At 39.1% G+C, this 12,655-nt stretch overlaps 1 protein-coding gene across 1 annotated transcript in view; it reads right to left on the bottom strand.

Moving 5' to 3' along the window:
• LOC115424637 (glutamate receptor ionotropic, NMDA 2C-like) overlaps nt 1-12,655 on the bottom strand; it is a 132,508-nt gene that overhangs the window by 58,165 nt on the left and 61,688 nt on the right. The window contains 5 exon segments of the mRNA XM_030142008.1: nt 7,232-7,260; nt 7,262-7,611; nt 7,614-7,655; nt 7,658-7,802; nt 7,804-7,836. Coding sequence (XP_029997868.1) covers nt 7,232-7,260; nt 7,262-7,611; nt 7,614-7,655; nt 7,658-7,802; nt 7,804-7,836 — 599 coding nt within the window.

Below are 12,655 nucleotides of genomic sequence, written 5' to 3'. Positions count from 1 at the left end.
CTCTGTCAAAGCGTCACCCGCCTTCTGCGAATCCTCGGTTTCATCACTCACATCCGTGGTTATATCAGACCTGTGGCGCCGCTCATCACCTCGGCCGCCGCTCCAGCCGAGGTGATGAAAGCCTGCTGGGGCGAGAATAGCCTTCAGACCGGCCCGTGTGAAAGCCTGTTAATCTGGTAATCTGTGATAATCCCATTAACAGGTGAGACGAGTCATTATCAAAAGCTCCTGTTGAAAGAGATCTGGAATTGTGGGAACAGAGGGTGACGCAAATGTTTAATCTGTCAGAAAAAGGAGATAAAAAAAGCTAATATAAAGAGCTCTGTTCTTTGTCGTCGACCCTGGCTTTATTAAGACGGGACGTGGCTGCTCGTTCACGCCTGCTGGGTGTAGAGTGGGGGTGTCAAACATATTGCCGTTAAACATTTGGCGGGCTAGTTTGGGCTGCGGACCGTATGTTTGACCCCCCTGGTTTAGAACAGGAACACCAAATGTACCAGAGACTGTCCAAATGCTTAGCCTTAAGGCCCATTTATGCCGTCTTTACATACTGTAAGTAAATAGGTTTGTCCTTTCAAACGTCATCAAGCATCACTTCCTTTACCCCCCTTTATGGCACCCCGGCCAGGAGGTATAAACATGACAAATTCGTGGGGCCCAGCATTTGGGCGGGGCACAGTGGATATAGGTTAGAAATTGTGAAAATTTTGTGTAAGCGCTGCAGTAAAAGAGAGGCATAAAGGCAGGAGTCGGATGTTCAGAGTTCATTTTTACTTTCGTTTTCACGCCCATACGGCACTTATGAAACGCACCCCCATACCTCCAGTTGTTACAGTACGTTCATAACCACCACCACCACCCCCACACCAACGACACATTATAGATAATTTATTTTCTGAAGGGCCCACAACATTTACCTTCCATGGGGTCCACAATTGGTAGCCCCAGCCTCCAGGCCTTTATTGCATTGGCGTGACCATTTGTCAATCAATCCACCAGAGGGCGCCACTCTGAATTAACAAACGGACTGAATACCATGAAGAATAACAAACCTGGCGACGACAGAGAGGGTATTTCTAATGTTGATACTGGGAAGGTTAGTAGTCGTAAATAAGTTGCAGAGTCTAAATTATTCTCTTCAAGTCTCAACACCGCCCCCTATGGTTCCTGGTGGTACTACTCCGTATTCTCCAATTGAGTTTGCATCCATACGCTCCCAGAGGATGGATGGAAATACAGACATAATGAATGTGAAGGATGGGACAGAACACTCCATCTGTATATGTATGCATCTTTAATGTAGTGTGTAAATTGGCCCTAATATGTGATATTTTTGTCATTTGTCCAGTAGCCTGTAGGGGTGCTAATCAATCAATTGCATAGACATGAACGCAGTATTGGAAGGAGGCTCTTGTATACCTCACACTTCAGTGAGCCAAAGGAGTTCAAAATGATGGGTCTGTGCAGTGTCAAAGGCTGATGTTATGTTTACCACTTCACACATTTTATGGACGTTTGGTTTACAGAAGGGAGTCTGTCCCCCTGCAGCTCAGCAGGCGGAAAGAAAAATGACTTGTGACATAAAAAGCAGAGAGAGGGATGTTTCATAATGTAGCAAAAGTGTCTGAAGATGCTTGTGTCTCCGTACACTAAATACAAATGCGCAATCTCCCCAAATGACCTTGTCTAATGTGAGCCGGAGCTTGTGTTCTTTCTGGCTCTGATGAAAACATTTTTTCTGGCAAATAGGATTCGCCCTGTGTTTTCCATGGCACAGCTGGCGTCAGATTGCTCTTTTGGGCTCGGCTTTAATAACGAGAGCCCTCCTCTACGTTCGCCGTCAACACACTCCCCACCCAGTTACTTGATTAACTCTTGGGCTGCGAGACGTTCAGGATCAACACATGAGGAGACGAGGGAAGAAAGATGGCGACCAGGGCAGAGGACGGTTGAGGATACAGAGACAGTGCTCTGAAACACTGGGGCAGATGGGTGGTCATGAATAAATAAAAGACTGCTGACCTATTACTCTGTTTTTTGTTTTCCACAGCCTCACAGATGTAAATACTGTAAACCCTCCTTGGAGTCGTAATTGTTTTGTTCTTATCAGATGGCAGCAAATGAATTAGATGAGCTGCTCTTCACCAGTTACAAGGACATCTGCTCAGTTCAGTTCATTTGTCCACTGACTTGTTTATTTATAACTGTCTGCGTGCTGACTTGTCAGTATGTTTTTCTGTTTTTGTGTGGTTTTTCTAGTTGTTGAGTTGTGTTTTTACCTCGTCGACCAATAGGCCATGAGACATTGTGAAGGTGGTGTATCTGGCTTTGTCTATGTTAGCAATAGTGATGGGAAGTCCGATTCTCTTTACTAACTCGATTCTTTCAGTTTGTTCATCTGTTGGGAATCGATTCATTTGATTCACCAATTAAGAAGAAAAAATCTAGAGGGTGTTGGACACAAATGGCCGTGCAAATTGCCAAGTGTATGTTTAATCCATTGTGCCACTTGACAAGCAGAAGTGGCAATAGGTCTAACCCTTAATATCTCTCTTTTCTGTCCATATATGAATAATGTAATTACAAAATTACAAAATAATAAAGATTTTTCACTAGTATATTAACATAGTACTACTTTGTCAACAGTTAATTGTGTTTAGTATGCATCTGTCTCTCTTTCTGTCTCTCTCTGTGTCTGTCTCTGTCTAATGTTGCTTAAAAACAACTTTGTGCTCTGTTTTTTTTTAATTTTATTAGTGTGCTGTCTTGCAGTTCAACTTAACATTGTTTTGTTCATTTAGTTTTTGTTGATTTTTATCATAAAACTAACATTTTAAACATTACAAAAATAGTTGACTTCAGATTACTACATTCGCCTTGTTTGTTCATGATCTAATAAGGCTTCTGTCCTGTCTTCTTATGGTAGGGGTATCTAGTCTCGTTCAGTGGTTCAAGAGACTCAGTGACTTGTAAAGGATTCAGTGATTCGTGAACAATTCAGAATTGATTCAGTGACTCAGCTCTACTCGGCCATTCTTTCATTCAGAGATTCACTATCTTGGTTCAGTCCATCTGTCACCAGCAACTAGTCTCACGATACAATCAGAGATTTTGCTGAGGAGACACACCTGCTGCATGGTGCGTCACACAGCACTTCCACCTCTGACTTAATAAGTGATTCTGATTAGTTATGTGATAATGAACAAATATTAGCAAAGTGCTGCTGAATCGATTCAGTTGTGTTCGCGAATCAATTCAACTCATTTTACCTAAATGAATCGACTCTGAACGATTCGTTTGTGAATCAGACATGACTAGTTGGCAAAGTCTTCAAACATCTCAGATGAAACTACTGGTTGGATTCATTTCAAATTGTATGAGTAGCTTCCTTGGGGAGAATGTCTACAAGTTTAACAGATTTAAGAAATTTAGATTTTTAAAGTTTTGATGAATTTTTAAAATAAATATAATGAGCCATATTTTTATGGACATGGAAATGGTTAGAGATATCAATATAGTTTCTATGAGCACTGATAGTAGGGTGCTCGATTATAGAAAAAAAAAATCACGATTATTTTAGCAATAATTGAAATCACGATTATTAAAACGATTATTTGTTAACCTTAAAGTTGTTTATTTTTTTCTTGCAAAGCAATGTAAAATATACTCTTTACACATAAATAAAGCTTTTAACCACTAAAACAAGTATGTTCACTTTTGTATGAAACAAAAAATCTTTGAATGCAAATAAGTGTACTGTAAATTCAAGTGTTTCCTTTTGTAATAAATAGTGCACTGTAATTAAACTGCTATAGACTTGCCATAGAACTGTAGCAATAAATAAAAAAAAAAAAAACTCACGTAAAGTACAAATTATAAATTCAAGTATGTTCAATGTAGTATGAAACGGTAAATTCAGTGGCGTGCCCTGAGGTTTCAGTTAAGGCCTTCTGTATACGTACGTTAGGGTTATACGAGCTAGGGTTAGGTTAATACGGGAGTTGCAGAATAAGAGATTCGGAGACTGAAGATTGCATTGCGGACGAAGTTGTTTTATGCGTTTTAGTTTTTCATAAGATTACGATAAAGTGGTGGTTAAACTTTAGATGGTTAAAAAGGTTTGTTGTGTTACCGGTCGGTGCGGACACAACTACGAAACACTTTTTGCACGTGATGTGTTTTTGCTCTTCGTCTTCTCATCAAACCCAAAGTTATTCCATACAATTGAATTTGACTTGCCTTTTTTGTTTACCAAGCACTTCTGCTGCGATTCTCCTGCTATTTTTCCAGACCATTAGGTACAACTTTCCTCTTTGGGTGGACCTGCTGGCTAGCTGGCAGCTGTAGCTTAGAGGGGGGCGGGGCAGAGCAGTTCATGGTAGCTTGTGTGCGCGTGAATTAAAACTACTCAAAATTAATATCGTTTTTTCTCGATTACATAATTTTTGTAATTGTTGCATGTAATAATCGAAATCGTAATTGAATTTAGATTAATTGCACAGCCCTAACTGATAGGAAATCATATATGGACTTTCATGAATTTGTATCCTTAAGTGAAGTACCACTCACTTCTGTTGGGAGATTGATTTCCTGCATCAAGTTGACAGGACTCTAACACAGCAGCAGAGCCTGACAACCTCACAAATTCAACTTGTCATTGATTCTTGATAGAACATGCTGGTGAGATACAGAAACATTGGTTCCTATTTTATTTATTTATTATCTTTAATTTTGGCTCCTGTATGGCTCTTGTCTGTTTGTCTTCTGTACATTTTTTTTATCAGGTACAAAAATCTAAGCAAAGTGGTTTAAGTGTATTGTATGAAACTAGTTCTGTTGAGGTGTTTTAGTTGTTTTCCAGTTGTTTATTTCAGTGTCAGGGATGATTTGAGACGAATATGATTCAAAGGTCATTTTCTTTACTAAACTATACCCTATACATCTAATATCAATAAATAACATTAAGAAAAAACAGTTCTTGCAAGAGTGACATTTATTTGTCAAAGTAAAATAAAGCACCTGTTATATGTACAGACTCCAGAAATACATCACAATCAGTATGTTACACCAAATAAATATGTGTCTGTTGAACCTGCAAATCCTCCCTGAAATATGCTAATCTGGAGTTTGCAATTTAGGATCGGCCATAATTTTCAGAAAGTTTTAAATTACACTATTCAGTATGTTGCTCAGCCTCCCTCTGTTAATGAACAGGGTCTGACTCATGAAGACAGCACATTAATTTCTTCATATATTATCAGTCTGTTTCCAAAACTTAAACAAACCAAGCTGCTGCATTTTAAACGATGCTCACATGGATGTTATTGTTGCATTCGTGGTCATTAAATACAGATTCAAAGGGTTTAGGTGAGAAGGTTGCATTATATTTCATTTAATTTTAATATACAATGGAGCTACTATTAAATACTTGACAGAAGTTATGTTACATCAATGAACCATGTGAGACATATTGAGCAATCAGTAACAACTAATAACTTGTTAAATTGTCTCATATCCCTTGAAGAAGACTGATAGTGAATATTTATCACTCTGAAGATTCTAAAGCCATTAATCCAATTTGTGGAAACTTACAGGCTTTTGAAGACACTGTAAACTTTTTCAGTCTCAGAGAAAGTGTACTTGTATTGACTGTTTTTGCACTTAACTTTAAGCATAAAAACTACAATTCTATAAATCACCATCTCTTTTCTTTTTTTGTCTTGATTGTTGGAATTTGGAGCAGTTTTATTGTATCGTGTCTAGGGATGGGAATCGAGAACCGGTTCTCAAAAAGAAACCGGTTCCCAGTACCTCGATTCCTTGGAATTGTTTGCCTGCCTGCTTAACAATTCTGCTTATGATTCCGCCTTCGTTGTGCATGCGCGATGACGTCACATGTACGCTGCATTGTTTTGGTCAGAACGTAGCCAACATGGTGTTGAGGCAGAAACGGTCTAAAAGACAACACCAGGTCCACTTGTGACACTTGCAAAGCCTCCATGTCTTCAAAGGATGGAATCCCTCGAATATGTTTAAACATTTGTCCACACAGCATGTGATTCATTTACAGGAATGTAACATACTTGATACGCTACATAGTGACGCTTGTGAATGTAGCGGCAAAGTGAACGCCGGGCCCTGTTCCGGTTCTGGTGCGGGCAACAACGTTCATACCCCCTCAAATACAAGTTTCTGAAGGGTAGTGGAAAGGAAATGAGGTGCACAACAACAGGAGTCGAGCTGAGCCGAGTTGAACTGGTTCCACATAGTGGACATGCAGCATTAGAGGAATTAGTAAAACGTCTCTGAAGTCTCACTTTCACTGCACGCTGAACCCCCCCCCCCCCCCCCCCGAACTGGGCCCAGCGTCATCTGTTATTATTATTTGTACATACTGTATATGGTATATTTTCTGTGCAGAGATGGAAATATAAAAGACAGTTAATGCAACACACCCGTTAGTACTCTTTTATGTCCTCACCCAATGAGAAAATTGATAAGAGAATCAATAAGGAATCGGACTGATAAGCAAAATCGATAATGGAATCGGAATAGTTAAATTCTTATCAATTCCCGTCCCTAATTGTGTCTTAAGTCAAATCATGTCATGGTTTCATGTCATGCGTCAATGAGCCTGTTTACATTCAAACTAATACTGGGATCATGATCCAATTTCTGGAGTTATCAGATTATTCAAGTGATTGTGTAAACAACATAATCTGATATAATTTATCAGATAATCTGTTTATAGGAAATCAGATTAAAACACCTCAATTTCTCCTCAATACTCTGATGTATTCATGCATGAATACCTGTTAATCTGATTTATTTAGTTCTTTTACATCTGCACATCTAGAAAACGATTAGAAAATCATAGAAAACAGAAGGACATAGCCAAAAGTAAGCAGAAGAAAATAACAAAAAGTTTGATTTTACCATCACTACGTACATACGTACTCCAAGAGAAATCCAATAATGGGCTGAAACGTCTAAACTATGGTTCAATTATCGTCTTTCTGAAGTGCATGTAAACGCGTCGTATCTGATTATTACAATTATCTGATTACTAACATGGGGTTTTTATGGTCATGTAACAGGGTTAGTATGTTTTGAGAAAAGCAAAAGGATGTCATCATCATCTGCAAAATAGATCTACCTGTGAGTAAATAAAGGAACCTGAACCTGAAGAAATGAGCATCTTATTTGAGTGATGTGAAGTCTAGAACCTTACCTAAACAGCGTGTCGTTATTGGCCGATGGTTTGGACTGGGTTGTGACAGTCGCTGTGACCCTCAGGAATGAAGCCCCTCTGTTTCCGGAAGCTCTGCACGCCTTTGACCACGATAGCCACGCCGTCGCGCACCCTCTTCCTCAGACTCATCCTCCAGCGGTCAGTGATAATGCTGATGAGCCCCACGGGGAAAGCTGTCGGGTGGGGGGAATGTCCTGGGTTCCCCACTGCCAGGCTAGGGATAATCCAGATGTATCCGGGCCCCACCAGTCCAGCCTCGGCGGCCAGCGTGAACAGGTAATGGGCCTCTTCGTGGGAGCAGTAGACAAGCAGCACCTGGGCGTCGATCTGCTGTAGCAGCCGCCGAGCTCGGATGTCGTGAGGCCGTCGAAGGACATGTCAAAGGTCAGCACGTCCTGCAGATCCATATGAAGTAGCTGGTGTCTGTGAAGGACTTGATGTATTCCACATAGGCCTCGTAGCCAGGATACAGGCTGGTTATGACCACGAAGCTGTCCCAGTTGTACTCCTCCATCACCTTGAACATGCCATTGATCTGCTGCTCGATGGAGGGCGCCCAGCTGGAGGAAGTTGGAGCCCTCGCCCTGTTGGTGGAGAAGCACATTATGAGGACATGGAGAAGGTTTTAAAAATCCTGTACAAGAGCGGAATCAGGAGGGATTTAGGGCTGGATTTACTGAGGTTGGGACACATTGACAGGGCTGCATTCAAGAAACAAAGTCAGTTTTACAAGTGATGTTTCTTATCTTAAATGAAGAGTTAGAGGAGTTACATGGACTTCTAGTCAGTTTCAGGTAAACTTCAGCTCATATGTCCACTGAGGGGTCGAGGATTTGTTTGGTTTGATTCATCTGTGCTAACTTTTATTGGGATGTTTTCTGTTTTTGCGTGCTTTACTAGTAGTTGAGTAGTTTTTTTTTTTTTTTGGCAGCTGTTTAAGTCTGTTTGTTTTATGTACATTTGTCAGGTTCAAAAAGCGAAGTAATAAAATGGTTGAATTGAACCATATGAGTTCTATCAAGGCGTTTTTGGTGTTTTTTTAGTGGTTTATATCAGTGTCATGGATTATTCAAGACAAAAAATTATTCAGAGGTCATTTACTTCACTAAAACTACACCCTAAATGTTACAGAAACACAATCTTTCAGGATGGATGTTGAGTTTATGACTCATTACTTTCTCTGAGCTTTTAGACAGTTGCACCAACCCTGTATCATTAACACCAAAACAAAAACGTAACTTCGACTAAGCATTTTACAACAACAACTCCAAACTCAATACAGATGCATTCACTTTTCTTTCATTACTAAATGAATGTAATCAGTTTTCTTGAGTGTTTTAACATATTGTTGTAACTGGGACTGGATATATAGCCTATCCTCATGAAAAATTAAGTAATTAATTAAATTAATCTTTGTATTTTATCTTTTTATGTTTTTATTGCATTTATTTTACTGTACAGCACTTTGGGAACCTTTGTGTTTCTTTAAATTTGTGCTTTATAAATAAAAATGGATTGGAAAAAATGCACAATGGAGCAACTGAAACTAAAAAAATAAAACTAATCTTCCCTACCTGCATAAAAATATTAAATGAATAAAAAGCCAAAACCGAATTAAAAATAAGACCAAATCCAAATCTAGTTCTATCTTTAACAGTAAAATGGAACTGATTTAGTGCATGAAATGTAGATAATGCTTAACTTTTACTTCATATACTTGATAGAAGCAGAAATGTATGCCTCAGAGTATTTTCCCAGTGTGATATTAGTACATCTACCATTTCTTCTGTCTCTGTGGATCATACATGAACACCTGTATGGTTCATTAACCTGCTGCTGGGTAATGAGCAGGATGAGCTCATGTGGTTGAGTTTGTGTGATGTACAGTGAGATCTCCCAATCCTTATACCCTGGGAGAATACACACCAGAGATAATTTCAACTCAGCTAAAATCGCATACAGAGGAGTGCGTCATCCAACAGTAGGGTCTGCAGTGCCGCTTTGACAAGAGCTAAGTGGTTCTGCTTTATTTTGCTCTTCCAGGAGCTGCAGACCCATTCATCACTTAAACCCCACATGTCTTGGTTTTGCCGTGTGCAAACACTGGCCGTCATCCGCACTTGCAAATTCAGAGGGATGGCACTATCATTGTGGCCAGAGGCTGCATTGCATTTCATCTGTCTTTTCTGTAAATGCTGTGACCTTGAGAGAAAACTGAGAATGGTGTTTGTGTTAACTTTATTAATATGAGAAGTCGGAAAGTCATGAGGTTTTTATGTAGTGGGGTGTTTCTTCATTTATGTAAAACCGCCTTCTTCAAAACAGGTGTTGTTAAAGCTTCAGAGTGGGGTTTAATATCAGCTCTAGAAGTTTAAAGGTGCCCTGCCACACCAAAGCGTTCTTACTTGTATTTTTTGAAATGTGTTAGGTCCTTAGGTGTTTGTGTGTATGTTGTGAATTTGGAAATGACCCGCTACCTTCTCTGTCTGCTATTACCACTGAAAAGAAATAAGTGCATAAATCAGAGCAATTATTAAAGCTGGTCAGTGTGATGTGTTAATGCCTGAGCTCATTACTATTCATGAGCTTGCCCGGGTGAGACCACGCCCACAGAATTTGTCTAGCTCAGTGACAGTTTTTGTATACAGCTGGGGCGCCGTAAAGGGGGGGGTGAACATGACAAATTCATGGGGCCTATAGAGCAGTGGAGGGGGCCCAGTGGATACAGGTTAGACGTTGTGAAAATTACATGTAAGGTCCGCCGTTACAGGAGAGGCAACGAAACCTGGAGTCGGACGTTCAAAGCATGTTAAGTTTCATTTTCAGTTTCCACCACCAGCACAGGGTCAAGGATGCTGAAAAGCCAGGCTCTCATTGGCTAGTTGTTTAGCCAGTCAGAGTCAAGTAGATAAGCATGTTCAATATTCCTGAGAACTGGTTCAAATCAAGCTGAGTTTTCCAGCAGGCTTTCTATACCACGTTAGAATGGGTTGAAACCTGGTAACCAAGGCATTTTTTTCCATGGTACAACTTCAGACATTACCACAAAAGTAATGAAATACGTCTGACCAGGGCACCTTTAACACCTGGATAACAAGACTTCATGTCAGAGCTGATACACTTTATTCATTCAGATGATGCATTGATTGATTGGCCCATCACACAAATTGACTGGTTTTCATCCCAACTGTGACGGGCTGATCAGTATCAGATGTTTGATTCTGGATAGATTTTCAGCTGCAGGTTTCAGGGCATGTATTCAACGACTCAGGCTGTAACATTATAACATGGAAGTTCGTCAGTAACGTCCTTCAGAAAACATGGGAATGGCGGGTCAGTAGGGTCCATTTCCACTGGAATAAATCATGTGCATGTAATGGAAAAGCTTTTTCAGAAAAACCTCAGAAGCTGCTGTCAAAGGGATGTCAGTCATTTTAATTCAGCCCAATATGATGTCTAGTGGATCAGACTTGTAAAATAATAACATAATAACCTTTAAATAATGACAGCTCCAACTTTTCTGTATTTTTTGGAGTGAAAAACATAAAACTACATGATGAAAATATTTACAACAGTCCTTTAAAAAAACTGAATAACATGAACAACCTGAAATTTCTTAAGAAAAATAAATGCAATTTTAACAATAGTATGTCTCGGTTTATCATTTATACGGGCTTTACAACATACAGATCACAGTGGATCTACAAATACACTGTACAAGTAACAGGAAGAATATTGTTAAAATTTCACACATTTTTATTACGAAATTTCCAGTTGCTCAGGTTTTTTGTGAAAGGGTAATTTGTGGATTTAAATAGTTTTAATGTAATTGTACTTTTTTACACTAAACAGAGAGAAAAATTGGTTGATATTATTTAACTGGTCTGATCCACTTGAGATCATATTTTTCTGTATGTGAAACCTGAACTAAAATGAGCTTGACATCCTTGATTGTTAATGTCTTCATAAATTCATCCCACAGGCCAGATCTGACCCTCTGTTGGGCAGTTTCGGCCCACAGGCTGTATGTTTGACATCCTTGGTCTAAAATATGTGTAGTTTCCATGTCTGTTGGTGACGTATCACAGCCAAACCAGTTTATGAAAAAAACACATAATTAACATTTTTTCTTTCTTTGCAACTTTTCAGATTTTCACTTCATATTCCCTTGACTTTTTTATAGAAACACAGCCAGTAGAACTAGAGATCCAGTTTTTGCTGTTAATCACACATATCTTTGTCAGTTTAAAATAAAGTTATGCAATGCAATGAAAGCTGAATGTGGTTGAAACTACTGTAGAAACAGTCTGTGGAGGTAATTACCAATGACGATGCACCACAGTCTGTGCAGAGTCACTGGAGATGTGCTTCCACGTGATTGAGACAGAAGGGATTTTCACCTCTTTTAATACTTCATCACATGCAAAGCGAGTTTAGCATGTGGAATTAATGGTCTTTCGGTGTTGGTGTTAACGTCATACATGCATTTAATGACACAGTTATTTGTCTCTCGTCATTGACTGTCCTTCATAGTTTTTCTGAAACATGGTCCCATAGGGAACAGTGGGGGGGGGCCTCACATGTCGCAGTAATTAGATGGTTTTCATAATTAATGTACATTGATGGACTGATGCTCCTGTACATGGATCCTTATTCTGTCTGATGTGGATTATTGATTCTTCATCAGGTTTCAGTCACGCTGCCTCGTTCTTATTGTGCAACATCACTTTACAACAAACATCATTAGGTCCTGAATCCCTCATGACATTAATGTGTGTGATGATGAAGTTAAGAGGTTTTGATTTATGGGCCTGCTTTAATTTTCTCATAGAGGTTTAAAATGAATCTGCTAAACACATTTTCTTGATTTTAACCCATGAAGACCCAGTGCTACTTTTGTGGCAGTTCCCTAATTAATTTTTCTCTTTATTTAACCTTTCTTAAATGATTTGTCACCATTATTATAATATTATCATTTGTGTTTTGCATTGATTTCAATGAAAATCATGTATTTTCCTGTATTTAGTTTACTGATCATCTTGATGTTCATTAAAGCTTAGAGTAAATTCCAAGATTATTATCTCTGAAACAGAGAAAACTGAAGAAAAAGTGACATTTTCAGCAAAGATATCAATAACTGAACAAAAACCCAAGTGTCTCCATGTACTGTCTTTCTCAAACTACATCGGTTTTACTGGTGAATGTTGTAGACGTTCACTACAGAGCCTCTGAACATATAAAATGGGTCATATCTGATGACCATGAAACGATGACAAACTGCATTTTACCTGAGTTATTAACATATTGATGGGTTTAATGGTTCAACAGGTATTAAACCTTTTAGATCAATAGATGATTTTGGCTGCCAGTAGCTGTTTTGGGTCTTGAGGGTTAAACCCATGT

Source organism: Sphaeramia orbicularis, chromosome 8 (genome assembly GCF_902148855.1).
Source record: "Sphaeramia orbicularis chromosome 8, fSphaOr1.1, whole genome shotgun sequence".
Lineage (NCBI taxonomy): Eukaryota > Metazoa > Chordata > Actinopteri > Kurtiformes > Apogonidae > Sphaeramia > Sphaeramia orbicularis.
The sequence above is the reverse complement of the archived record's forward strand: the minus strand, read 5'-3'. Positions and strand labels throughout refer to the sequence as shown.